General features: G+C 38.4%; 4 protein-coding genes across 5 annotated transcripts in view; 3 read left to right on the top strand and 1 right to left on the bottom strand.

The window, feature by feature from the left end:
* LOC137139499 (leucine-rich repeat-containing G-protein coupled receptor 6) overlaps positions 1–5,705 on the top strand; it is a 34,040-nt gene extending 28,335 nt beyond the window's left edge. The window contains exons 14-18 of the mRNA XM_067526820.1: positions 305–376; positions 931–1,056; positions 2,481–2,635; positions 3,211–3,291; positions 3,391–5,705. Coding sequence (XP_067382921.1) covers positions 305–376; positions 931–1,056; positions 2,481–2,635; positions 3,211–3,291; positions 3,391–4,634 — 1,678 coding nt within the window. The 3' untranslated portion in view covers positions 4,635–5,705. The remainder of the gene's footprint in view (positions 1–304; positions 377–930; positions 1,057–2,480; positions 2,636–3,210; positions 3,292–3,390) is intronic.
* A 38-nt stretch (positions 5,706–5,743) lies between these two features.
* ube2t (ubiquitin-conjugating enzyme E2T (putative)) lies at positions 5,744–10,124 on the bottom strand. Its single transcript, XM_067526826.1, has 7 exons — positions 10,013–10,124; positions 9,466–9,575; positions 7,868–7,937; positions 7,058–7,163; positions 6,837–6,935; positions 6,374–6,457; positions 5,744–6,055 (listed from the first exon to the last, which is right to left on the bottom strand). The coding sequence occupies exons 2-7, from the start codon at positions 9,572–9,574 to the stop codon at positions 5,939–5,941; spliced, it is 585 nt and encodes a 194-aa protein (XP_067382927.1). The 5' UTR covers position 9,575; positions 10,013–10,124; the 3' UTR covers positions 5,744–5,938.
* Positions 10,125–12,675: 2,551 nt separating this feature from the next.
* etv7 (ETS variant transcription factor 7) lies at positions 12,676–16,854 on the top strand. 2 transcript variants are annotated; one of them, XM_067526824.1, is made up of 9 exons: positions 12,677–12,910; positions 13,139–13,277; positions 13,401–13,565; positions 13,657–13,833; positions 14,897–14,998; positions 15,088–15,231; positions 15,631–15,773; positions 15,870–15,970; positions 16,065–16,854. In XM_067526824.1, exons 1-9 carry the CDS (start codon positions 12,878–12,880, stop codon positions 16,252–16,254), a joined length of 1,194 nt encoding a protein of 397 aa, XP_067382925.1. In that variant the 5' UTR covers positions 12,677–12,877; the 3' UTR covers positions 16,255–16,854. The 2 variants fall into 2 exon arrangements, with proteins under 2 accessions (XP_067382926.1, XP_067382925.1); XM_067526825.1 differs by lacking the exon at positions 14,897–14,998 and having other exon boundaries at positions 12,676–12,910.
* Positions 16,855–16,962: 108 nt separating this feature from the next.
* pnpla1 (patatin-like phospholipase domain containing 1) lies at positions 16,963–23,737 on the top strand. The gene is made up of 9 exons (XM_067526823.1): positions 16,963–18,133; positions 19,066–19,298; positions 19,453–19,518; positions 19,602–19,805; positions 20,021–20,081; positions 20,193–20,432; positions 20,890–21,007; positions 21,212–21,331; positions 21,422–23,737. The coding sequence occupies exons 1-9, from the start codon at positions 17,926–17,928 to the stop codon at positions 21,504–21,506; spliced, it is 1,335 nt and encodes a 444-aa protein (XP_067382924.1). The 5' UTR covers positions 16,963–17,925; the 3' UTR covers positions 21,507–23,737.
* Positions 23,738–25,193: the final 1,456 nt, after the last annotated feature.

Here is a 25,193-nt window from a genome sequence, read left to right as displayed (position 1 = left end):
ATTCTCACACACACACTCAATCCCATGGCAGTGGTTACCAAGGACACTTCAACATGTAGCCAGGAGGGACCGGTAGTCGAACCGTCAATCCTGCAGTGCGTGGACCTGCAGACTTGGGTTTGATGAGGATGGGTGGGAGGGGCTCTACTGCACTAATACATTTTAATAGAGCATAAGCCAACAAGGTTGGGAAGCCTTGGCCAGGACCAAATTATGAACACTTATGACCCACGAATGACATCTAGTGGTGATCAAGACACAGCATTTAATGTCAAACTTCAGTTCATTTTCTTGTTTCTGTCAGTGATCTGAGCTGGAATAAGATCCAGTGGATCCACCCGGATGCCTTTGCCTCACTTCACTCTTTGATCAAACTGTGAGTAAACAAAGATTATTAGCAGTTAAAACAGCATTTAAACTCTTCTGTCATCCTGTTCTTTCATGTGGTTCAGCAGTGTCACTCTTCTGCCCTGGAAGGCATGCTAAATTTGTGTTTCTTTAATTAAAGTTAGGGTGTCAGAGCCTTAGCCATACTTTCCAAATTTAAATGTGAGCTCCACAGAAAACCAGTTGTCTTTGGCTGAGTCTATAGAGAACACTGATATGTTTATTGTTTGAAAGACCCCCTTGTGTGACCACAAATCTCATCTTAGGTCATGCCAATACAAACTGCTTCATTGTGTGATAACTATTTGAGGTATGCCTACTTAAACAAGCAGATACACTGCATCTGACAGGAAGTATTATCTGGAAGAAATCTGATAGAGAGCCTTGTCTGAACAGTTATAAATATCTAAGAGACAAGCGCTTATTGTTAGCATAGAACACCTTCGGCAATATCTAAAAAAGAAATAAATAAACTAAAATCAATTTTGACTTGACCTGATCTGACATCCACCTCCTTTTGTTTCTTTCTCAATTTCTTCAAAGGGACCTGACAGAGAACCGTCTCAGCTCAGTACCTGTTGTAGGTTTGGGGAGTCTCACCCATCTTAAACTGAGAGGCAACACAGAATTATATGAGGCCTTTAGTCCGGATCACTTCCCTCATATGAGGTAACACATAAACTCCAGCATGTAATCTTTAATCTTTTTTACAGAACCTCAATGTGAATTTTGTTTTTTTAATCACCAGAAACTGATTTAAGAAGATAACTAAGCCAGGTGTGTTTCCTGTGGCTATAAGGAACAATGCACCCAGTCCCATCCCTTTAATTATGCTTCTTCTCACAAATGTATAATAATATCTTCATTTTATCAAATGCAGCCAAGGTTGACAATAAACTTGAAGCCATTCACAAATGAACTTCAACAGATGAAGCCTTTTCAACAGCAAGTTCATTCTTGTTACAAAATCCCTGAAGGCTTGAGAAGATGCAATGAAGTAAAAATGAAGACTGAGTTTCAAAGACAGGGGAGAAGGCAGGTGATCATGTGGCATTGTCAGCATTACTGTAAAACATTATCCAAAACACAAATTTGGGCAAAGAGCCATTTCAATGGCACTGAATATATATGCCTAAAGGTTTACCCAGGATTCTTCCTTTAGATGATGGGTAATTTTGCTTGACTTCCTATTTGTACTTAATGAATGGGTGAAACAATGTTCCCATGCCCATAAGCAAACTGACAGTTTCTGCTTGTTGCATGTGTTAGATACCCATTCAATTCCAAATGTTTCTCCAATATAAGTTATGGAAGACAACATCCACAGTAAATTTTTCAACATTACAGACTTTTTAATATTTTGAAAAACAAATCCTTCTTTTTAAACCCCACAATTACTGTGGATTTCATCATCTACCACTTACATTTGAAGCACACTAAGAAGAAGTCCTGTAAGCCCCTTTCATACACTCGCTAGATTCCTGGAATTCTCCTGACTTTGTCCGCAGGGGTTGTATGTAAGAACACAAATCTCCGATTGAGACGCTCCAGACATTATACAGACTTTATCCTGCAAGCCTCCTAGTACAAAGTCCGTATTATGTGAGTGAGCCTATGCATGCTGCATGTGGCTCTAGACAAAATTGTCAGGAGTATTAAAAGTGAACAAATGGGTGTTTTGAGTACAAGACTCAAATGCCACAGTAATTGAGTGATAGAAACTTTTTTTAGATGCATGGCATAGAATGTACTGTAAACAAAACACTGTTTATTTTTCCATGATGTTTTCAGATTTTTATGTCTTGCCTCCTGTGCATGCTTACTGCACACTGAAATCTAGAGTTACTCCTGTGTGCAATGGCAACAGAGATGGAAACAAGGATTACACATAGCAAAAACAATTTCAGTACTATAAGACAGATTCACAGGCACTCGGCATTTCTCTGTAATGATCAAAGAATGTATCTAAAAGTTATGCAAGAACCTCACCCGAATCATACAGCTTTGTTTTCATTTCTTATGTGTTACACCATCCGTCATGGCATTGTTTTTCCTGGTCTACTGTAAATACCATTTCTACATATTTGTTACAGGGTGATAGAGATGCCTTATGCCTACCAGTGCTGTGTATATGGTTCCTGTGACAGCTACAAGCCAGCCAGTCAATGGGACACAGAGCAAAGCAACACAGATGAGGACCTGCATAAGAGGACTGTGGCCATGTACCCTATTCACACTGATACACACTGTAAGAAAACACGCACTTAATATTACTCCCAGCAAACATATGTACAGTACATAACACATGGTACACATACAGGACTAGGTAGGGATGAAGTAATAGATGGAAATCTGAGCCCCATATGTCTGTGCTCATTGCAGAAATATTGACACAAGCTGGTTTGAAACATGTCAGAGCCTCAGTGAAACCACAGCTACCTGGCAGCTGATGCACACTTACAGTTGGCAGGACTAGAATATAAACACCAATAAACTAAAGTCAAAATTAAAACCATTAAACCTATACCATTAAAGTTGAAAATAAACAATTGAGGGGTGTGCCAAAGAGTAACAATAACAAAAGATGATTTACCCATGGCATATCACTGATTAAAATTTATTCACATTTAATTGTTAGAAAAACAGATGTGATGAACTGTGATTTCAGGTGTCAATTATCTTCTCAAAATCTTTATCTGTCATTGCAAAAGAATGTTTGATAACCTCTCTTGTTGCACCAACCATCTACAGGCAATGACAAACACAAACTAACGTGCATATTCTGTGTAGTTTAGAACATCACTTATCAATTCTTTACTCCAGATGACCCTGACCTGGAGGAGTTTCAAATGGAAATAGAAGAATCCAAACTGCAAACCAGCGTACAATGCACACCCACACCAGGTATCCCAATCTAATCCTTATTCTGTTACAAGAATTACGACAAACCTTTTGCATTTGGTTTATTTCCAGCTGAATATCTGTATGTTTGTTTTGCTGTAGGTCCTTTTCGTCCCTGTGAATCTCTGCTGGGCAGCTGGCTGGTTCGTGTGGGCTTGTGGTCCATCTCCCTGGTGTCTCTGCTTGGGAACTCCCTCCTACTCCTGTCTCTTTTGGGGTCACCTGGCTACCTGTCGCCTCTCCGCTTCACTGTGGCCTGCATGGGAGCTTCAAATTTGTTGACAGGAGTGTGTACATGTACCCTGGCCCTCGTGGATTCACTTACACTGGGAGAGTTTGGCCAACATGGTGCCCGCTGGGAGGGGGGTCCTGGCTGCCAAGCAACAGGATGGGTCTGGGTGTTTGCCTCAGAAGCAAGTGTGTTGCTGCTGACTCTCGCAGCTGTGCAGTGTGGCGTCAGTGTGACATGTGCCCGGGCCTATGGGAAGCCACCATCCCTTGGAAGTGTACGCACATGTGCACTTCTGTGCCTCAGCCTCTCGCTTACTCTGGCATCTCTTCCACTAGTAGGAGTTGGAGAATATGGATCCTCTCCTTTTTGCCTTCCCTCACCACTGCCACCCCCATCATCCAGGCTGCCATCCTCCCTGGGCTTTCCTTTGGCGCTCATTATGATGAACACCATGTGCTTACTCGTTGTCACAGGTTCATACATCCGTCTTTATTGGGAGTTACTTAGGGGGGAGTGTGAGGGCCTGTGGGACTGTGCCATGATCAAGCATGTTGCATGGCTAATATTCACCAATGGCCTACTCTATGTACCAGTAGCTTTCCTCTCCCTTTGCTCCCTCCTGGGTCTCCTCTCTCTGGGGGAGGAGGTGCTAAAATCCGTCCTCCTGCTTCTTCAACCACTGCCTGCCTGCCTCAACCCCCTCCTCTTCCTTCTTTTCACACGAGACCACTCCCAGTTTTTCTTCTGGCCTCATACCAAAGCACGTCCACAGCTCCGCCGGGACCACACCCTGGACTCGCTGGTTTCTGTTGAGACAGAGAAGAGCTCCTGCTCCGATTCATCAACACAGATGTCACTCACTGATGCTGATCCCCTGTACAGTGGGAGGTCCTCTCTCCAAACCAGACTGGATCCAATCAGATTTTCCCACTGCTCATCTACTTCCTCCGTTCCTCTCATCCCTTGCCAGATTCCCAGAGATAGAGACAGAGTGACAGAACATGGGAGCCTGGATAATGATGAATGTCTAAGGAGCTTGGATCAAGATGTGATTCATAACATCTGCCCTCTTTATCAATCTGCCATGACTCCCTCTCTTGCCTCTCATCCATGAGCCACCAAGCGAGCTGTCTGAAAAGCTGGGACACTATGAACTTTAAAGGAACAGCAACAGTAAGCCTTGGGCCTTGGGTTATCAATCCTCAAGCACCTCAGAACGAGTCCACACAGAGACTATTGAGTACTCTTTAGCCTATGAGAACACAACAAAGTGCCTCTAAAACTGGAGAGTACAGACAAAAGTTCCCTTCAAAAATGACACGACAATACAGCACAATCCAGTAGACTGTGTCAGTCAATGACTTATGTGACAAATAAAAGCTGTTAACTACATTGGAAATATAAGCATCAGACAAATCAGTGGTTAAGCTGGGAGGGGGGTTACGATAGAACGAGTAAAATTCAAAGTGTACATTTTAATAATGAAATGTGATAATGAGGCATGGAGCATAGAGGTATGAGACTGGTTCGTTACATTTCAAGTGGAGTTATCTTATTTGTCATTTTTATATGTAAGTTCTATCCTGTCACTAGGACTGTTTCAAATAAAGGGATCCATCAGACACACACACACACCAGGATATTTTACCAGAGTAAGCTAATATGTTTCACTTCACATACAGGTTATCAAATATATTTCTCTGCAACTGTGCATTATCTGTTTAAAAGAAATGTTAAGTAGCACCAAAATGCATCAGGAAACATATCTCACAAAGTTTCATAGTTTACATGATTTTGTCTCCAGTATGCAAATCTGCCCAAGAGGAGGCAATCAATCATACAGAATGAATGGGATGAAGCTGTCTTTCTACAGACACTAGAGTAGACAGGCAATATGTACATAAGATGTAACTACCTCTGAACTAGCATGGTAATGACTCACTACAGCCTTACAATGTTTGTCTCCCTTTTTATATGATAGACAGCAAATATATAATTTTATACATTAAGAAATAAATCCCTAGTTTGTAAAAAAATAAATAAAAAAATGTGTCTTGCTATCTAGGATGTACATACTATGTATACAACTGGTCAGCATATATTTGAATAAAATTATCTTCAAACTGTATATACATCAACTAGTCTGCTTATACTTTTAGTCTGAAACATTTCCACACCTCAGGACAAGACACTGTGGGCAAGATAATAAGTGAAACAATCAGCTAGTGTTAAAAATAAAATTTAATGTCAAACCACAAACAAATACCAAAAAACCTCTGGATTAGGCAGAGAAATGTATACACTGTAGACAAATACAGACAAGACAAAGCAAAAACATATGAAATAAAATTACTCTTCAAAAGAAGAAAAGTATATAAGTCATGGCTGCTCTAGAGAAAAGTGACTCGTGGCACTAAACTACAGACAAGTTCTCTTTGCTGGCTCGTCTATTGCATGCTGGGTACCGACAGCCTCTCTCTTCCGCGATAATGCTTTCTGATCTGGAGTATTTTCTTTGTTGCCCTCAAGGGCCCCCTGAACGAAAACAAACTATTTTAGACAAACACGCAAATGTTGTTTTCCCACTACTACTCCCCAAACTGTGAGTACAAAATTTGGAGTTCACATTTGAGAGTGAATTATACATGTTGCATCATTTTTTGCTATATTAAATCATTATACAATATTCTATCAAAGAAACACAGCACAACCATGTGGGCAAAATGAGCCACTTCACAATTAAAACAATGAACCAAAGTACATCAATAAGAACACTGAGCATGTGGCAATTCTGTTTCAATCATAAATCACAGTAAATACTTGTCCATACAACAATAGACCAAAGTGACTTACTGTGTTCTTCTGAGCAGCATGTTCCTGTGTCCACTTCCGGGCCTTCTCCACGAACAGCTGTTTGTTGTATTTGAACTCTGATGACTGCATTTGAGAAATGTAGGCGTCTCTTTACAGTTATATATGATGGGGTCAGTCCACTAGATTACAATTAAAACGCTCTGCAGTGTAATTTGAATACTGCACATGCCTGGAATTTTTTGACAGGAGTGAAGTAATTCATACTTAACCAAGCTAATAAAAAAAAATCCTCTAACAAAAAGGCATGTTGAAGTGTTCAGTTCATTTTCTTTTGCAAATTATAAGAATTGTATGATTTATTTCTCAGATATTGTTATGCCTTTCTAAAAACACGAGAAAGTTTCTACTGTTACATATCCATAGTTGTCCTATAATATTCATATCACAGTGTAACTGAGTTTTACAGTTATGCCACATTAATACAAGAATACTTTTCACTCACAATATCAGCCATGAGTGGATCATCTGGATTAGGCTCAGCCATCAGCAGCTGAATAGAGGCGAGGACTGTGGAGATGTTTAAGGATGGCTTCCAGGCACCCTGAATAAAAACAAAAAGCAGGAAACTTTCAAATCAACATATACACTGATGCATACATTACACTTATTCATCTCAAAGATAATACAGGTGAAAATAGTTTTTGGGCTTGAATACTTGACAACCTTTGGTGGGAGCTTCAGAGCATCATGGCAGATACGTCCTGAGTTGTCAATGTTTGGGTGGTAGATGGGCGTCAAGAATCGCATCTTGGGAGGCTCAAATGGGTACCTGTCAGAAGAAAATTGCCGGTCAGTCCTAATAAAAGAGTAGGATTCATAATAGTTAACTGGTGGAAAGAACTCTCAGTATAAACACATAAACCACCTTTAAACCACCTTGGGGTTATTGTGAATGACATGACCGACTAAAGCTTTGTTGGAAAGATAAAAATCTATGATTTATGATGAAATATGATTTATTTGTATGCATTCAATGTGATCAATAACTCCCTGGGCACATTTCTCAAACTCTTCAGAGGAGCGTAGTGGCTGGAGTAGGTCGTTGGTGACTAGGTTACCTAGTCCGGTAGAGTACGAAAGCTGGTGGCTGTCAACCAGTCTCACTCTTCCCCTGCCTTCCATCCTACTTTGTTGTGCATTTTAGTTTTGTGTTAGTTTTTTCTTTTAGTTATATAAAATGAAAGCTATTTTAGCTGTAACTAATGTCTGATTCTGCCTCTATTCTTTAGCCTTGAGCCCAGCTGCGACAGCATCAAATTTAATAATAAGGGTTTTTTTTTTTGAGTAAGCCGGTTTCAATTTTGCTGCAATACAGTAAAAATCTGTGAGCTAAACCTCCCAAAGAAGTCTCACGTGAAGGAGGAATCAGAATAATTAGCTGCTGCATATTTACATGGATATCCAGTAATCTGGTTGTTTATGTGAATGGAACTGTATTAAATAGAAAACCTGTTAAAATGAGTATATATGTACCTTTCTGGCACCTTGATCTCCAACAAAAAGACTCCACCTTCATAAGGAGTTCCTGTTCCACCCACTATCTCTACAAATGAGGAGGAAAAAAAAGAAAAACATCAAGAAAGAAAACATAACCACCAGCTAGACAAAACAAATATTAAAGTTGTCATATTTAGCAGGATCTTTAAGTCTAATTGTGTAAATCTGGAAACAGAAAGTCTGAAGATTTACAAACACCTAAAAAACACAAGAGGCTGACAAGTGAAACATTTAAGATTCTGCACTGTTTCTACGTCAGAAATCAAATTTAAAGGCCAACTTAACCCATTTTCAACTTGCTTTCTATGGCTTTACTTTTAGCTGAAAAACTCCTCGAGATGATATTACCCGGAGGAGTTTTTCCATCATTAGGAGTTCAGATGATGTCATCTGGGGGATCTCTGGAAAAGCAGGTTGACTATGATTACAAACTCTACAGTAAAGTAAACTCTAAAGGAAGGTTCCTTTCCAGTGATGTCATCTGGAGGCATTTTTCAGCTAGATGTAGAGAGATATTTTGATATAGGGAAGTCAAAGTTGAGTTTAACAGCATTTCCGTACATGATCTACCCAAACTACAACCAAAAGAAGCTAGCTCAAAATCAGTGGAGGTGTCCTTTAAGCTCATTTGTGGCATTGACCATCACTTGTTAACTTCTTTTTACTAAAAGGAAGATCTTCCTAATTTAATTTAAGTGACAAGTGGATTTTTTTATATTCAAAGGTTTGTTTAGGTGGATCATTGTGAAACCCATGTTTTCCTGTACACTTAAGTGTCGCTGTACCTTGTGCTTCAAACAGAACATTGAGTAATAAGTGGCACTGTGATAGTGGAGAAGTCAAGGCATCAAAATAAAGTAAAAATGTCAGAAGAAAAAGAGGAACAAGAGGGACTTTCTCCGCATGGCCAGAGTGAAGCTGTCTAAGGGTTGGTGAATTATTTTCAAACAATTGTGTGAACAGGATGAGTTGTATTCAAATCTTGATCATGCCAATCAAAAATTAAAACATCACAAAACATGTTAAAACATGTTAAAATAAGTTTATGTCCAATGAATCAATAATATGCCATTCCCTTTAGGCAAAGACTGACTGGTTACAACTTTTTTGCAGCAAGACAATGACAGAAACCATTCTTTATGATTGTATAAGATTAACTGGGCAAGAAAATAGCTGCTGGAATACTCTCTGTAATGGCTTTGGCAGCTTAATTACCAGATTTAAACCTCATTGAGTTGGTGTGTGAGAAGCTGGGCTGAAGAATTTTGGAACACTGGCCAGCCAGCACAGCAGGAACTTTGGAAAAGGCCTTGTAGGACAACACTACTGAATATCTGCAAAAACTGATCAGTAGAATGCCAAGGATTTGTCAGGCAGGTATTGCTACAAAGGCTACTCAAATATGCTTTAAAATAATTTACATTAAATTAAAATTAAAACAATGTGTGCTATGTGATCCATATACAACCATTGGATTGAATAAAACCAACAAAAGATAACAGAAATACAAACGTGTGTATTTGTTTCTTGTTTTTCTTGACAGTGTATTCGACTCGGACATGAATAGTACTTACGTGCCCGGAGGTCGTCAATCCGCTCCTCTGTCTGCCAGCAACTTATCCCGGCGGGTGGCTCGGTGCTGAGCATCTGAAGTTCGCGCTTCAGACGTGAAGCCCTTTGCATTCTATAAGTGGGAAAACAGAAAATGTAACTTTAAGTCCCTAAGACGCGATGACTGCTTCGCCATACTAAACCTCTCTTTGCATTCGCGTTAAGTTAGCTATGTTACCTGCATTTTAATGCAACTCCTGCAACTTCTTGAAATGGATCAATTAATTTGACTCCAAGTACAAGTACGTTGCCTAATGGTAATACGGTTTAGCTAGCTTTTTGTGTTCATATTTACTTCGTATTCACCCATGAGATGTGATCAGTTACCAAATGCTGAAGTTACATACTTTAGGTAGTAAATACCGATTTCAGCTGCTAACTTTGAGCATATGATCCACGGTAGAATAGATTTATATGCCCGAAAACCACGTCGAAGTTAAAAAAAAACATGTTGTTTGCCTCATTTTCATAGCTTTATCAGTTAATGTCAATTTCATAGTATCTATTTACCTGAAAGTTTGGACTTTACTGATAAAGAACTGAGGCTCTGTTTAAGTTTCCCTCTCCTTACGTCACCCGCGTTAAACTTCTTCTTCTTCTTCTTCTTCTTCTTCTTCTTCTTTTGTTTTAATAGCAATGTACTCTGTCGCCACCTATTGTTTTCCTTTATTATGTATAATTAAATTTCACAACTAAAGACTCGGACTTGAAAAGTTTAGGAAAATCAAAACGACATAATGGTTGATTGTTAGTTTATTGATACGAACAATTCATATGAATTTATATGTCAAAAGGACAAAGTTGTTTCCATCTTCAATAATTAAAACTGGGGCAAATCACACAAAACCTCACAATCACAGAAGAAGAATAGAACAGCCTATTTCTCACTTAAGTTTTATTTCCATCTCACTTTAAGGCAATGGCATAGTACCTTAAAGTTTATTGCATTTTTGTCCTCCATTCTGACAGTGAGTCATTCAGAGCTGTCTGGTAGGACGCACGGCAAAAGTTTGTCCTTGCAGAGTATGATTACTGAAACAGAGTGATGTCAAAAGAACTCTAAACTAGAACCACACTAGTAAATCACCAGACAACCTGAGACAGGTTTTAATGTAATAAATTAATACTTTATTATATTATCTTCATCAATTCCTGATTTTATTACTTGGCATGTTTCTGTGGCTCTCTTCCTGAGATCAGGCCAGCACTACATTTACAATATGGAAGATTTAATCTATGGTGCTGTCTGCTACATAACAGCGGTCTCAAGATCCCTGGTTTGCTGATTTTCCATCTATGACAGATAGAAGAGAAACTAATTTGTAGCATCCTAAAATTGTGTGATGTTCCTTTTTAAAATGTAACAGGGTCTGAGCCTACAGGCTACATTTTCTAAGCCTCCCGAATCATATTTGTTGGTCCAACTGTTCCACCATTTTTACAGTCCACAGCACTGAAGAAGACGTGGAAATTATTACACAATTGTTTACAAATCAGTGTCAAAGAGTTAAAACCACAAACTGCAAAGCAAAAACTATAGCCACTGACTGCTTGTTTTTCAAAACCTGACTTTCTTAAGCACTTTTCTTCTATTAGTAAAGGGATTATATGGGACAAAAGCATTAAAACAGTAGCACTTTGAAATATACACCAGGTTACTACATAAAGCGCATTAACCGAGAACAGTAATGAGTTATGAACAATGCTTCAAATAGGGATCAGGTCCCAGCGAGATTTTCCCAAAGCATTACATGAAAACCTTTCATAGTGTGCTCTGTGTAACTCTTAGTTGGACTTTACTTACTTGAGCTGCTTAAGTTAGTGTTTAACTGCTTTTGAGGGGATTATGTTTAGAATTTGAGTACAGCATGGTTGTTTTAAATTTTACTATTAGGCTGTTGTTCAGCAAAAAACTGGACAAAACTCATTCAAGAGATGTTATTGTGGCACTGACAGCCATACTGTCATGTTCCTATTGATCACCTGCTTAGTCAATAAATAATGGTCAGTACGCTTGAATGTCTTATGCCAAGCAGTTTTATCATTAAACTGCTAGATTGGATATTTGTTGCCAATATCTGTAATTCAATTCTTTCTAGTCAAAAAGGACATTTTAGATATCCACAACATCCCGTTTACCATTCATTTGTATTGGGCTTTTTCTTTTTTTGAAAAACTCCAATTTCTTATATCTTATCTTATGTTACTAGTTATACTTTTAATTCCAGATTAAAAAAAGATTTTTAAAAATGCCAGATGTAATGTAATTTTTAATATTCAAATTACATTGTGACTACTAAAAATGTAAACACAGATTTGCCTAATGCCTATCATGACAAGTCAATGTAAATGCAAATATATTCAGAACATCCATTCTGATATCTCTGATATTACTCTTTTTAGGCTGGCTGTTAAACGTCAAAAGGGTAGCTTATACTTTTTAGGAGTTTTAGATAAAGCTTAATATAGTTTGTTTAGTTTTGACTATCAAAATTAAACTTATACATTTCAAAATACAATTTTTACAAATGTGACTGTGGATATATTAATTAATTAGCATTTTGCCTTGCGAGGACTCAATTTGGAGTAGGAGAACTGATATTACAGATATCTAAAGATTTTATTACAGATAGGAGTGTGGTTTGATTTAATGTGAAAAACCGCCTGCCACGCAGGCTACACAGCCTCCAGGTTTGTTGTCGTATCAACCACGTTGCGGTGGCGGGGGTCGCGTTGAACTGAACTAAACCTACCTGTTGTGAATTAGTGTGTTTGCTGTGCCGCCTCGGATCAGGAACAGCAGTAGGTTTGTTTGCTTCTCCTGGTGGTGGAGGAGGAGCCCGAGCACCGTGTCTGAGGTGCAGGCGCACACGCTGCTGGGATCGGCTCTTATACACAGTTTTGGCTCTGCTGCTTACCCTTAAGTATATTTTAATTTCCCGACAGAAAGGTCTTCATTATATGATTTAATAAAGAGAAGTGGATAAAACACTGAATGTATGACACATTAAAGCTTCATATACCATCTGCGCTTAAGCACCATACTACTACTACTAATAATAATATGCTGTTGGATCGCGCTGTTATCAAGTAAAGCCAAATGCATTTGGAAATGTTATCTGCTGTTGTTTCCTCCAATCAGCCTATCTTGCACACACCCCCCTGAAGGATTAAGTTTCTTTCGTTTTCATTTCCCGGAAGGGTCGAATGTGAAAATAGTAGAGTTATTGCTTCGAAAGTTATTTTAATTCTTATTCTAAATGGACTTCGGAGGGGTTTGACCCGAAGCTTATTTCATTTATGGGCGATTTGTGTGCCAGCTCACCAGGAAATCATTCCGTTTTTGAAAAGCTGAACCGAAAATAGGGCATTTTTATGGAGAGCTTTGTCCCGTCACCTTTGGTCAAGGTAAGTTATATTCCTGAGCAAAAGGTGTAACGATGTGGCGTCTAATACACAGGAAGAATAGCTGCATGTTTTTTGGGGGGGATTATCTTCTTTTTATTTGGTGACTTTTTGTCACTTGCAGTCGTTTACTGAAACTTTGCATTTGCTGTAAAACGTACTGTTGTTTCTATATTGCAACTAATATGTGAGCGCATGTTTACTTATAAGCATGTGTGTGGATGTTTTCAGCGCGAACACAGTCCTTCATTCATAATGCATGGAGGCCAAGTCAACATGCCTCCAGGTATACACCGCTCCCCCCCTAACCAGCTTCCTTTGGTCAGCCCTCCTACTCAAGAAGACCTTTGGCACCTGCCTGGACGGCTGCGTGAGTCAAAATTCTTAGTTTACCTGAAATCTACCACTCCACACAATGTGCAATGACTGCAGCACTCTCTACTAAAACCACCTACAACTTTGGGTTTGTCAATCATGCGAATCTGTTTCCTAGGAATAAACCCTTCTCTGTGGGATAAGGACGATGTTGCCCACTGGCTGCACTGGGCTCAGAGGGAGTATTCACTTCGCCGGCCAGAGAAAGGGCGCTTTGAGATGAACGGCAGAGCCTTGTGCCTGCTGACTAAAGAAGACTTCAGACGTCGTTGTCCCAGCTCAGGTAGACTTGACGGTGACTGCAGGTAGACGGCACACTCAGGTAGACAGTTTTCGTGAGAGTGCTTTTAAAAGTGCTTCCTCCATTTCTATAGGTGATGTTCTGTATGAGATCCTTCAGTGTGTAAAACAGCAAAGGAGGAGTGTTGTCTGTGAACCCCTAAATGTGCCTCCCTCCCTGGGAACTCAACACATCCAGAATCCAGGCAGCTGTCAGATCCTTGCTCACAGTGTCTCGGAGGCTCAGCCTCTTAAAGTCAGTGACACACAAGGTTAGTAATACATACATTTAATACATTTACATAAGAAATATGTTAAAACAATAAAAAATACACTAAGAATCATTATAAAGTTACTGACATGAGGCACTACAAGCTGAGCACTCACTGGGTTTACTTCCTTTAAGTAAATCAGAAATGTTGATTTAAGGTTGTTAATTAAATAATTCAATAAAAGCAGCACTTTTAAAATAACATAAGACAATGAATGCTTAAGAACAGGACTACAGGGATGTAGAAAGTGCTGGAGTGTGGGCCAGTGAAACGACCCAATGCACATAAAAGCAGTCCTTGCTCAGGTTTGTTGCGTTCAAATGGAACTTGTTTATTCTAATTAAAATGGATGAAAGTACTTCCTGATCAGCCACATGGACGTGTAGAAACACATTGTGGAGTTCATGCTTTCTTCAATGCTTGTTTTATTTATTGGTATCTGCTGGCTTTGGATTTCCAATGTCAGTCCAACCACTATAAAGTTTACCTGCATCTATACATATTTATTTTCTTTTGAGCAGTGTTTTGCTTGTCCAGATATTGCAAAGTGTAACATGCCAAAATGTAGAGTATATGACGTTGTATTAAATCACATTTAATGTGCTTTTATGCACGTTAAACACAACTGCAAACATTAGATCCATGTACAAAAGCAATAAGCATAGCATTTTCCCATAATATCCCTTTATCTACTTAAATATTAGTACTTTGTTACCTTTAATTGGTGATAACATTTTCCTTACAAAATACAGATAAATTATCTTTTGTTCCTACATAAACAAGGTACTTTCCATCATAGGAAGTAGGATTTGTGCCAGGGGGGTGTCATGGTTACCTGGAGACCAGTGATTTTACAAATCCAGAGTCAAAAACAACTTTGAAATACATACTGTATTCAAGTAATAAAATGTCCTTTTTATGTTCAAACATTGTATTAGCCTTTACCGCACCCATAAATGAAAAATGTTCAGGCTGTTGTAAAATCACTTTTGCTTTCAGTTTAGTTCTTTCTTGTAGTTCCTCATATTTCTCTCTCACAGCTTCCTTTGCTTTCACACTGCAGTATCGGCAACTGTTGTAACCACTGTGAGCAGCCAGCCAGAGCCCATGTCGCCTCTCAGAGATCGCCCCTTGATATTTCCACCTGCACCACTAACACATAGTAGTGGGTATATTAAACTAATATACCACAAATGTAGTGGCCTGCAGTAACACTTATTTACTATTACATATCTTTCCCTATCTATATCTAAGATGGATCAGTACCTGGCTCTGCATTGCCTCACAGTCAGGTTCAGTCTCCTTCCCACACAGAGAACATTATCCAGGAGCCCCTCAATCTGTCCAGTCGAGAGAAGCCACGTAGCCCACTGCACAAAGCCAATGGCCGTATCCCAGGTAACGTTATGTTATTTTGTTATTACCAGTTGTTCCACAGTCGCTCCGAAAATGCACTATTTTATTTTTGTCCTGATAAATTGCAAAGATATATTAACTTAAATATTGTTTCTAAAACTGCATTGCCCATGTTTTGACCACTAGCGTGTATATACATAGTAATAATCCTTTGATGCACTATGAGCTATTGCACAGTAGGCATATGCAAGAATAAAATGCTTGCCCTTGCCAGCCAAAGATGTTAAGTCCAATATTCAGGAATTTAGTCACTCTGTAGCCCTGGTTTTAATCTGAGAATGTGAGAGAAAACGTCTTGTTGTCTAGCTGTGACATTGTTCTTAAGCTACATGTTAATTTTGTCTATCTATCATAGCCTGCTGTTTTTTTAATCATTCCCAGAATGCAGACTCTTGTGGGACTATGTGTATCAGCTGCTTTGTGATGAACGTTACCAAGAATACATACGGTGGGAGGATCAGGACAACCTAGTGTTCAGGGTGGTTGATCCCAATGGTCTGGCACGTCTCTGGGGGAACCACAAGGTGAACCCCCTGGTCTTGGTGGTTTGTCAGTAAATAAACGCACACACGAAGAGACAATACAGAAAATTATATAATCCAGGTGATCTGTTTTCACAGAACCGAGACAACATGACCTATGAGAAAATGTCCCGTGCTTTGCGGCACTACTACAAGCTCAACATAATCAAAAAAGAGCGAGGACAAAAACTCCTCTTCAGGTCTCTGTCTGTCTGTAGTTGCCAATAACTTTCCGTATTCTCCTCACAAAAATATACAAGTAAATTGTTATGCCTCTCGTCTGGCTTCCCTCAGGTTTCTGAACCTACCACAGGACATTAGGAAACAGCATATTGACCCTGCTGAGTCCCCAGAACACGCTCCACCTGAGGATGGGGAATCTGTAGACAGCAGTCCTACACATGAGTTTAGTGAGGACCATTTTGAGATCTCCCCTGATCGAGCTTCTCCACACACTCCTCCAGCTGGTGCTCCAGTGAGATAAAAACCAACAACAAATAAAAATTTCAAATGCAACACCAATGATTACAGATTTAGCTAAAGGTTATGGTGTACTTATCTTGTTTTTTCCGCTCCACAAAATAACCCAGGCATTTACAGGCTCGGTAAAGTGTACTCATACAAGAAGGATTTTTTGCACTGTGAGATTGCTGTTCATATTGCTGTGAATCAATGCATGTATAACTGTGATCAGGAACAACACTAATAATATGGGACGAGGAAAGCTACAATAATGTTCAATAAGCCCAATAATCCTCAAAACTCAAAATTCTCAGGCTTGCTCAATACAATTGCAAAACAGATTATTCACTTAATTTCATCAAGTCCTGCAGGCAAATAGTGAAAATGTGTCAAAGTGTTTCTGGTTTCATTGCAGAGTGTTGTTAGACAGGAGTCTTTTCATGCTTGCATTAAAACACTTGTGATGTAGTTTAGAGGGCAGTTTTAACAAGGCGTTATTTCATAAATAGTTCACTTTCCAAATCCGAAGACAAGGTTTTTGTTTGCGTTGTTTGTTGTGAGTTTAAAATTTGCCTTTTTTCTGCTTTGTACAGTCAAATAAATATTTTGTGTGTCACCGAAACTGCAGTGTGCAATGTTAAAATTTTTTTACATCCTAGTAGACATCAGCATTTTAGATATTTGTCTGAAAATAATCTAAAAAATATCTAAAAATGAGGTTTAACTGAAATGCAGTTATTTATAAAAAAATATGGATTGGGAAATATTCAAACTCTGTCTTACAACATTGGCATTATTAATCTGTTGTTGAGAAGAAAATTATTTTTATATTTTTAAAATTATTTTAAACACAGGGACATTAAAACAAACATAACATTTTGAATAGAAATCAGCCAAACAAATGTTTAGGACAGAAAAGGAAAAGAAATTAAAAACTAAACAAAACACAGAACAAATATAAACAATGACTAAATAAAACTGATTCTATTGTTTTAACAAAGCAATTAAAATTTCTGAAAAAACTTACAAACATTCTAGAATTTAAAGTGACTAATACATCAGCATATATCAGTTGGTTGCCAGAAGACATTTGTTCCCTTGATTATAACATCAAAAGAAAAAGACCAAAGTACATTTAAAATAATAATAAACATAATACCTTTTTTCAAAGCTAATAATATTCAAGAATTAAACACACTTGTCATATACTCATATTTTCAGTCTAACTAAACATATTTCTTTTAACTATACTGCTTTAGTTGTACTTAAAAATGCCAGCCAAAGTTTTTCTTGGAGTCTTTGCTAAAGAAGTGGCTTGTAAAAATCAGCTTTTTATGGATTTGTACTTCTTGTTCATTAGTTCGGCATTTCCAGCATCGCAAGTTTTTTTCTACTCATTTAATAGAATCACATGGAAGCCAGTCTGAGATAAGCCAACCCATTCATGTTATCTTGTAGGACAAAAAGCCATGGACAGTGTTTTATGCTTCGTCACATGAACATGACCAGTATGCTATGTCTAATTGAGACTTTCTTAAAAACCTTGACTGTGAAAGTACTAGCCACATTTCACTGGATAACTCATCTCAGTCTGATGTAATGCGGCCTACCTTTAAAACAATTACTGCCCCAACTTTAATGCTTTTTACAAGTCGGGATTCATTAATTCTAAGTGAAATTTGAAAGCCTTAAAATGGTTCCAGGAGTTTCCAGTTTTCATTACTCTGAAGTTCCTTGGTCCATCTCCTTTTCTGGTTCTGGATTCCTGGCGACCTACCAGTTAGGGGTAGCAAAATGCCTCCTAAATTATGCACCCTGGATAATACGCACAGCACCATGTGTTCTCGGTGCATCTGCTGGGTCTCTGGTCGCAGCTGCCGTGGTCTGTGAAATGAACCCAAGTAAGTGACTTTATTCAATTTAATTTAAATGTATTTCTTAATTTGTGCTGTTGTTGTTACTCCACACACTTTGTCCTTTTGACGTCTCAAGTGCTTTCAACACCACCCAGTTGAAACTGCGAGGTGGAAAGCTGCAGGGAATGCATGTTCACATCAGAATAATTGAGTCGATTACAAACTAACAAGTTGGCATCTGCAGTTTGTTCACTTAGATGGTTGTTTATCTTATGGGGTGAGAAGTGGCACCGGCATATTTCAAGAGACTGTACCTGGACTTGCACCATTTTGTTTACACTTAACACCTCTAAATGTTACAACTGTTACAACTCAAACGCCTGTTATCTATAGAGGTTCTCAGACCAGTCTTGACACGCTTGGATCCATTAGAAATTATACAAAAGACAAGTGGTTTTGTATGATTTCTGGTCCCTGACATCATCCTGGGAAAGGAATTACCAATGGTGGAGTCAAACTGAACAAATACCTTGGGGTGCACAGAATTAGGGATTGTTCAAATAATACAGTGTGCAGCGGGCTACTAAGGATGTTATTTTAGTTTATAAAAGTGAGTGTATTGTTCTATGCAGTTCTGCGCTTGGGGGGCAGCATAAAGTCTGATAAGGCCAAGACTGAACAAGCTGATCAGGAAGGCAAAGGTGACAGAAAGGTTGTCAGACTGTATGTTCACTGTCTGGAGGTTGTGGCAAACAGGAGGATGGTGGACACTACAGACAGTGTTTTTTCCCACCATTCTTGACACCTCTCACCCACTCTGCAATGAACTGTGGCATGGGAAGGTCATTGAGCCTAAAAGTAATTCCCCCAGAAAGCATGACTGATGTTGTAATGCCTATTGTTCTTCCCCCAAACCTGCCACCGTACTGGTGTAACACATCGTTGGGATCAATAAAAATTTCTCTTCTTTTTCACAGGTACAATTTGTGATGAGATGCTGCACTTTGCCAAAAAGATGAAAGCTTTTACGCTTGGACCATTTAACCCTTCAATTAATGTTTTCCACTGGTTAGAGTTTGTTTTAAACAAATATCTTCCCTCGGATGCACATCAACTGGCCAGTGGTCGTCTTGTTGTGGGTATGACCCGCCTGACCGATGGAAAGCACATTGTCATGTCTGAATTTCACTCCAAAGAGGATGTGGTACAGGTGAGGTTGCCCTTGCTGATCTTTACCTATACCTTATTACCTTGTTGATCCTTATAACTCTGAGCAGTTTGTAAAAAAAATGGTGGACAAGTAGAGGAAACTCTTATTGAAGCAGATTTTGATCATGATAGTAACTGTTACTTGTTGTTCTAAGGCTCTGCTATGTAGCTGCTTTGTACCTGGGTACTGTGGTATGCAGGCTCCATCCTTCAAAGGAGTAGTAAGTATTATGAAACCCTTTTGAAGGATGATTTGGAGCACATTCTTTAGTCTATATTTGAAGGTATGGCCACTTTCTCGCAGCATTATATGGACGGGGGTTTCAGCAGCATGCAGCCAGTACTGCCCAGTCACACCTTGACAGTTTCGCCATTCTCTGGAGAGATTGATATCTGCCCCACTGACACACCTTGTATATGGAACATAGTAGTGAGTGGAGCCACGCTGAAGGGCAACATGGCTAACAGTTTCAGGATCCTCAACGCCCTCTATCCCCTTGCTTTAGAGGTCAGACCCCCCTTGGTGCTAAGCGCTTCATGTACTGATTTTTAAGGATTTCATGTATTTGTGACACAAGACATTTAAACACTACAGACAGTGTTTTTTCTTTTTGCTTATCTACACACCTGTTAATGAAAAGGGTGAATTATAGAAAGTATGTCTGAAAGAGGATCTTTTTTAAACATTTAATTGTGTTTATATGTTGCCCCTTCTTTCTTCAGACTCTGGAACAAGCATACCACAGTGGCTACAAAGATGCCATTGATTTCCTTCTGCAGAATGGTGTGTCAAATCACAAGAGAACATTGCATTATTATTATTAAGGCATTTTAATTTAGCTACATGCAAACTTAATATGACCAACTTTCCTAATTTGTTTAAAATCTTGTGCAGATCTTGCCCCATATTTGACGATACAAAAATACAAGTTATCCAAAGGGCCACCTATTTGTAACGAGACCGAAACAGGCACGCATCTGAATGCCACCACAGGGGATGCAGAGGAGGTGAAGATGGAAAAGGAGACAGTTGCACTGACATCTTTTATAGAAAACAGATACACTAATGAACATGAACTTGCCAGAAATCAACCAATTTTTCAACCTTCTCTCCATTTCAACATTGTAAAAAATGGTATGGTTCCGCACACACACACACACACACACACACGCACGCAGGCATGCACGCACGCACGCACGCATGCACACACACAACTTACCACAATCTAACCCTTACCCATACTAAGTTCTCATCCTAACAGACACTGATTTATGTTGGTTTTTGTTAAAAGAAGGTTGTTGATTTAAAAGTGTGTGATTGAAGTACACACACATTTTACAGAAAGCATTTTACAGCCTGCTCTGTTTTCTTATCGAGATCAATTGTAAATTTGTTACATGAAATTGGAATCTGTGGGATAATAATCTGCAGTAATTCAGATTAATTAAAAACATAATCTCTTGTTCAACAGCTTTTATTGTCACTGTAATCTATGTTTTCCAGTATATCTTGTTGCATTTCAGAATTGAAGATTGTGCAAAACATTTTATTTTGTTACACTAAGCATTTTCAAAAAATACTTTTATTTCAGTGTTGCTGGGCAACGTGGTTACCTATGTGAGCATGTTTGCACTGCCTGTGAGAATCTTATCCTACCTGCTCATTCCTCTCATATTGTTGTTTTACACTGTACTCCACAGTAGATACAGGTAAGAAATTCCCTTAATGCACTGACTATGCTATTTGCTGTCCTGCAAAGATGAGAACGCTGTTAGCATTCTTTTCTCCCTTCTGTAAATCTAAAGCTTAAACCAATAACAAATTAGCTGCACGAGGTGAGCATGAAGAAACAGCAACAAAAGCGTAACTGTGTTTCAAGTTTTGTCTTGTCTTGTGTGTTGCCTCCTATCAAGACAGGAGCTGCTGTTGCAGGTTACAGAGTTGGTTTTCTGCACATGGCATGGCCTGAGACATTTTGCATTATTCGTTTGCAGCACAATGGTCTTCAGCCTCAAGAAGAACGTTAACGACAGGTGGGATGGCATCCTTGCGATGCTTTCAGGATCAATACTTTTGCTACTATTTTTAAACTCTATTGGACACAAATCATCTCTGTGTTTTAGGGTTATCCCCATATTCCTGTTTTTGCAGTGGCTGAAAATTAAGGCAGAGTATGAGGCTGGACCACTGACTCCCAACATCTTGTGATAAGTTTTCCTTTTCTGCCTGTTTAGAAGATGTCAGATAAGAGTCTGCAAAGACTCCATCCTGGTATCACAAGAATTCACAATTACAGTATGTGTTTGAAGTACAACTCAGTTTGTTTAGTCAGCAGTAATGTAAATACTGTGTTCTTTATACTCACTACATGTATTTTAGTGTATATAACCACTGAACAAAGCATTAAAAAATTATTTTGTAAAATGTATTATAAAATATTTCAATGTTTATTTTTCATACTTTTGAACTGTATCATTGTCTTAGTACACTGCAGTCCTCCACTAAAGCCTAGCTTAGCATGTGAAAGGAAAGTCTTATGAGTACAATTAGTGTTTAGTCTGATGATGGCACAGAAGTCATGGGCTAACTAAAATCAATTTCTTTTCGCTGGTAGCATGAAGATTGTGTGGTCACAATTGTGATGTCATGCTAATTTGGAAATTGAAAGCTCTGACTGATCGTGTGACGAGTGATCAGATCTCTGAAACCACTTCCACATGAGAGGTGACAACTAGTCGTGTGATGTGCAATGTTAATCATGTGCTCTTTGAGTCTTACTTTAAGTGTATTCATCGGCTACCTCACTCTTGCTGTACATTGATTCAGATTTAAGCCAAAGTGGCTTCTAACATGTCCTCATTTTCATTTCTTTAACCCTTTACTCTTTCTCTTGTACATTATTATCGATTGTTGCCGTTAGTATATATTTGCTAAAGCCCATTGTTTTAGTTTAGGAGACATCTAATTTAAAGGTCTGATACTTTTAATATCTTAAAAACCTTTGTACCTTTTGTAATAGCATTCTTCTGCTCCACATATCTTCGACCTTCATTCAGGCCTGCAACAATTCATTATTTCTAACACATACAGGTTGACTGTAATATTAATTAGATTTTTTTTCTGACTACACAGAAATATAAGCCTGGTATGTTGTTTCATTATATACCCACAAGATGGAGCATTGAGCACAAGAGTGGAGCATGAGAATGGAAATTTAACATGTGCTGTGATTTACATAAAATTACCTGATTTCTCAGCCAAAGGCAGCCTGGAGAATACACATCAGAGGTTTATCTTTGAACTCAATAAAGTGAAAAAGCCTTTAGGATAAAAAGTCTTCGGTCTAAATTAAATTGTTTAATTTGGATCCCACTTGTATATTTTTCCTGCTTTTTCCACTGTAATTTACATTTCAATATAAAATATTTAAATAAAAAAAAATGGATCTAAAATGTTTTCAAGGTGATGATGATGAGTACCATTCCTTCTTGATTGTAAATTCAGTGAATGAACAAAATAAATATAAATACTGTTCCTTCTGCATCTGATTACAATGAGAATAGTTTGTCGGTTGACAGAGAAGTAGAAGAAATGAAGAAAAATGCTAGAAGAAAAAAAGTGGGATTTGTTTTAATTCTTAAGCTACACCACATACTCAATCAGCTAATCTAGTTTTCACACTTGAGTTCAAATAATAACAGGTGTTGGCACAGACCTGGAACAAATCATGTGCTCTCTTGTGCTCCATGTCCTTTTAATACAGATGGCCTGTTACCTGCTGAGAGATCCTCTTATATAACAACTGGTGATGGATCACACAGATAACACACACATCTGCTGCTGTCCTACGCCAGCCACTGATCCAGCCAGTCAGTCAGCAACCAGCTAATTTTGTAAAGAGAGAACAGACATATAACAGCATATAACTAAATCATACAGTAGGGCTTTTCCTCTCCCCTCCTTTCAAAATCCATGAATATTTGATTTAAAAAAATGACAAATGACTGACATGGCTAAAATCAGAGCACTGGCTGCTTCTTGTCCCTGTAGCAATGATACCTCTAAGAGTTCATGACCTCTTTACCAATTCTCCTGGCAGCAGGGTGAACAGTGTGCACTTATGTGACGAGACGGCAGAGAAGCAAGTTAACATTTCAGTGAACATGCTGAAGAGAGAAAAGAAGGAAGGAAAAAACATTTCAGAGGCTAATATGCTAGTTCACTGCATTTTTGAGAACTATAAAGTTACCACCTAATTGAAAGTTATGTTTATAAAAAAACACAGTATAATAATACTTTACTGATTTCCGGTGTGAAAGTAATTGCTTTACATTATAATTATTCAGTTTTGAAGCATGATCATAAAAACAGCTTCTAAGATTGTGCAACATCATGTCCATACATGCAGAGCCATTTTGTATAAAGTGTATTTTTACTTTTTTAAGTTCAGGTGTGTTTTGAGCTAAAACATTGGTACTTTGTTCAATAAAAGAATGGTTAAAATATTTTGAGAACTATTGGACCATTTATCATAATGTTTAGTACAGATTTTAAGGACATTACAGGATGATGCCCTTTCCTGTGTGACACTGGCAAAATGAGGCTTACAGAAAAGAAAGTATTAATGATTTTAAACCATGTGATTACTTGAACATTGCTCATACCAGCTTGTCTTTGCCTACTCTGCCACCGATTGATGTAATAAACAGGAGGACTAATATTGATTTTATAATGTTTACACAACAAGGCCCATAAGCCTTAGCTGTACATTGTGTTTAGAGGGAATTAGCTAATTTTTACCATTAGCCCAATAAGCTGAACTAATTTGGTGAGCATGGCAAGTGTAATACACACCAGCATGCACAATTATTGTGAACGTATTCTCAAGTTAACACAAAACTAACTTGCAAATATATAAAGCATTGCTGTGTCTCACCCTGTTTTTGTTTGTCTGTCTCGAAGATGAGTAATCTGTGGGATCTGGAGGGGTAATTTAGATTAATTCTGTCCGTTCAATCAACAGGCCTTAACAGATGTTGTCAGGTTTCATAGGGAGAACAACTCACATGTTTTAATGAATGAGACTGTCCTGCGGGTGTGTGTGTGTGTGTGTGTGTGTGTGTGTAGGTGTGTGTGTGTGTGTGTGTGTGTATGCGTGTGTGTGTATGTGTGTGTGTGTGTGTGTGTGTATGTGTGTGTGTGTGCAAGATCACTCAGACCCTCAGCAAGATCCAACCAAGTAATAAACAGCAACAGATTGACAGTTTTCTGTTTGTAATCTCCCCTTCTTCTTTCCCCTTCGTCTTCCAAATTTAGAGCCTATTTGATTAGATGAAAAACAAGTCTTACAAAGATACTAGGGAAAATCTATTCCTTGTAAAGCAGACTGGCAGTGCTCCATTAGTCTTAATCTTGACTGTTTACTCTTCACATCTTGATGTCTCATTGCTTCATCGAATCATCTATTTAATTTAGAAGGTATTTCCTCGTGAGTAATGTGCTGCAGTGTGATGTCTATACCAGCTTTACATGTTTAAAATGGATTTCAGGTTGTATATTACTAAATCTATTAGCTTGAGAAAAAAATGTTAAACAAAAATCAAAGCAATGTTGTTTTAGCTGTTGCCCAATATAAATGATAAATAATTATAGCCTAATAAAATGACAATTGTTTTTCATTCATTAGTTCTCTGAACTAGTCAGATTAAAATCTTCTGCTTGATACACTCTTGCCTGTGAAATCAACATTATGAGAGTCAAAGGTTAACAGCTTAATGTATCCCATGACAAGCTTCTGTGAAACACAGTGTTGTTCTGAGACTGTCTCACAAAAACAACTTTCACACAACTGGTTCATTCCTCTCTCATGAGATATAAACTCTTCCTGAGCACATT

Source organism: Channa argus, chromosome 13 (assembly GCF_033026475.1).
Source record: "Channa argus isolate prfri chromosome 13, Channa argus male v1.0, whole genome shotgun sequence".
Taxonomy (NCBI): Eukaryota; Metazoa; Chordata; class Actinopteri; order Anabantiformes; family Channidae; genus Channa; species Channa argus.
This window is presented reverse-complemented; position numbering and strand designations above follow the sequence as displayed.

What these genes read in the sequence shown, in the direction of transcription:
- ube2t (XM_067526826.1), bottom strand. Translation starts at nt 9,574, where the DNA reads ATGCAAAGGGCTTCACGTCTGAAGCGCGAACTTCAGATGCTCAGCACC. An exon ending in GAGATCAAGGTGCCAGAAAG is followed by an intron (nt 7,164 to 7,867) that starts GTACATATATAC and finishes TTCTTCTGACAG; the next exon opens with GTACCCATTTGAGCCTCCCA. An exon ending in ATGCTGCTCAGAAGAACACA is followed by an intron (nt 6,056 to 6,373) that starts GTAAGTCACTTT and finishes GTTTTCGTTCAG; the next exon opens with GGGGCCCTTGAGGGCAACAA.
- etv7 (XM_067526824.1), top strand. Translation starts at nt 12,878, where the DNA reads ATGGAGAGCTTTGTCCCGTCACCTTTGGTCAAG. An exon ending in TGCACCACTAACACATAGTA is followed by an intron (nt 14,999 to 15,087) that starts GTGGGTATATTA and finishes TCTATATCTAAG; the next exon opens with ATGGATCAGTACCTGGCTCT. An exon ending in AGCCAATGGCCGTATCCCAG is followed by an intron (nt 15,232 to 15,630) that starts GTAACGTTATGT and finishes AATCATTCCCAG; the next exon opens with AATGCAGACTCTTGTGGGAC.
- pnpla1 (XM_067526823.1), top strand. Translation starts at nt 17,926, where the DNA reads ATGGTTCCAGGAGTTTCCAGTTTTCATTACTCTGAAGTTCCTTGGTCC. An exon ending in GGTCTGTGAAATGAACCCAA is followed by an intron (nt 18,134 to 19,065) that starts GTAAGTGACTTT and finishes TCTTTTTCACAG; the next exon opens with GTACAATTTGTGATGAGATG. An exon ending in CCAAAGAGGATGTGGTACAG is followed by an intron (nt 19,299 to 19,452) that starts GTGAGGTTGCCC and finishes TGTTGTTCTAAG; the next exon opens with GCTCTGCTATGTAGCTGCTT.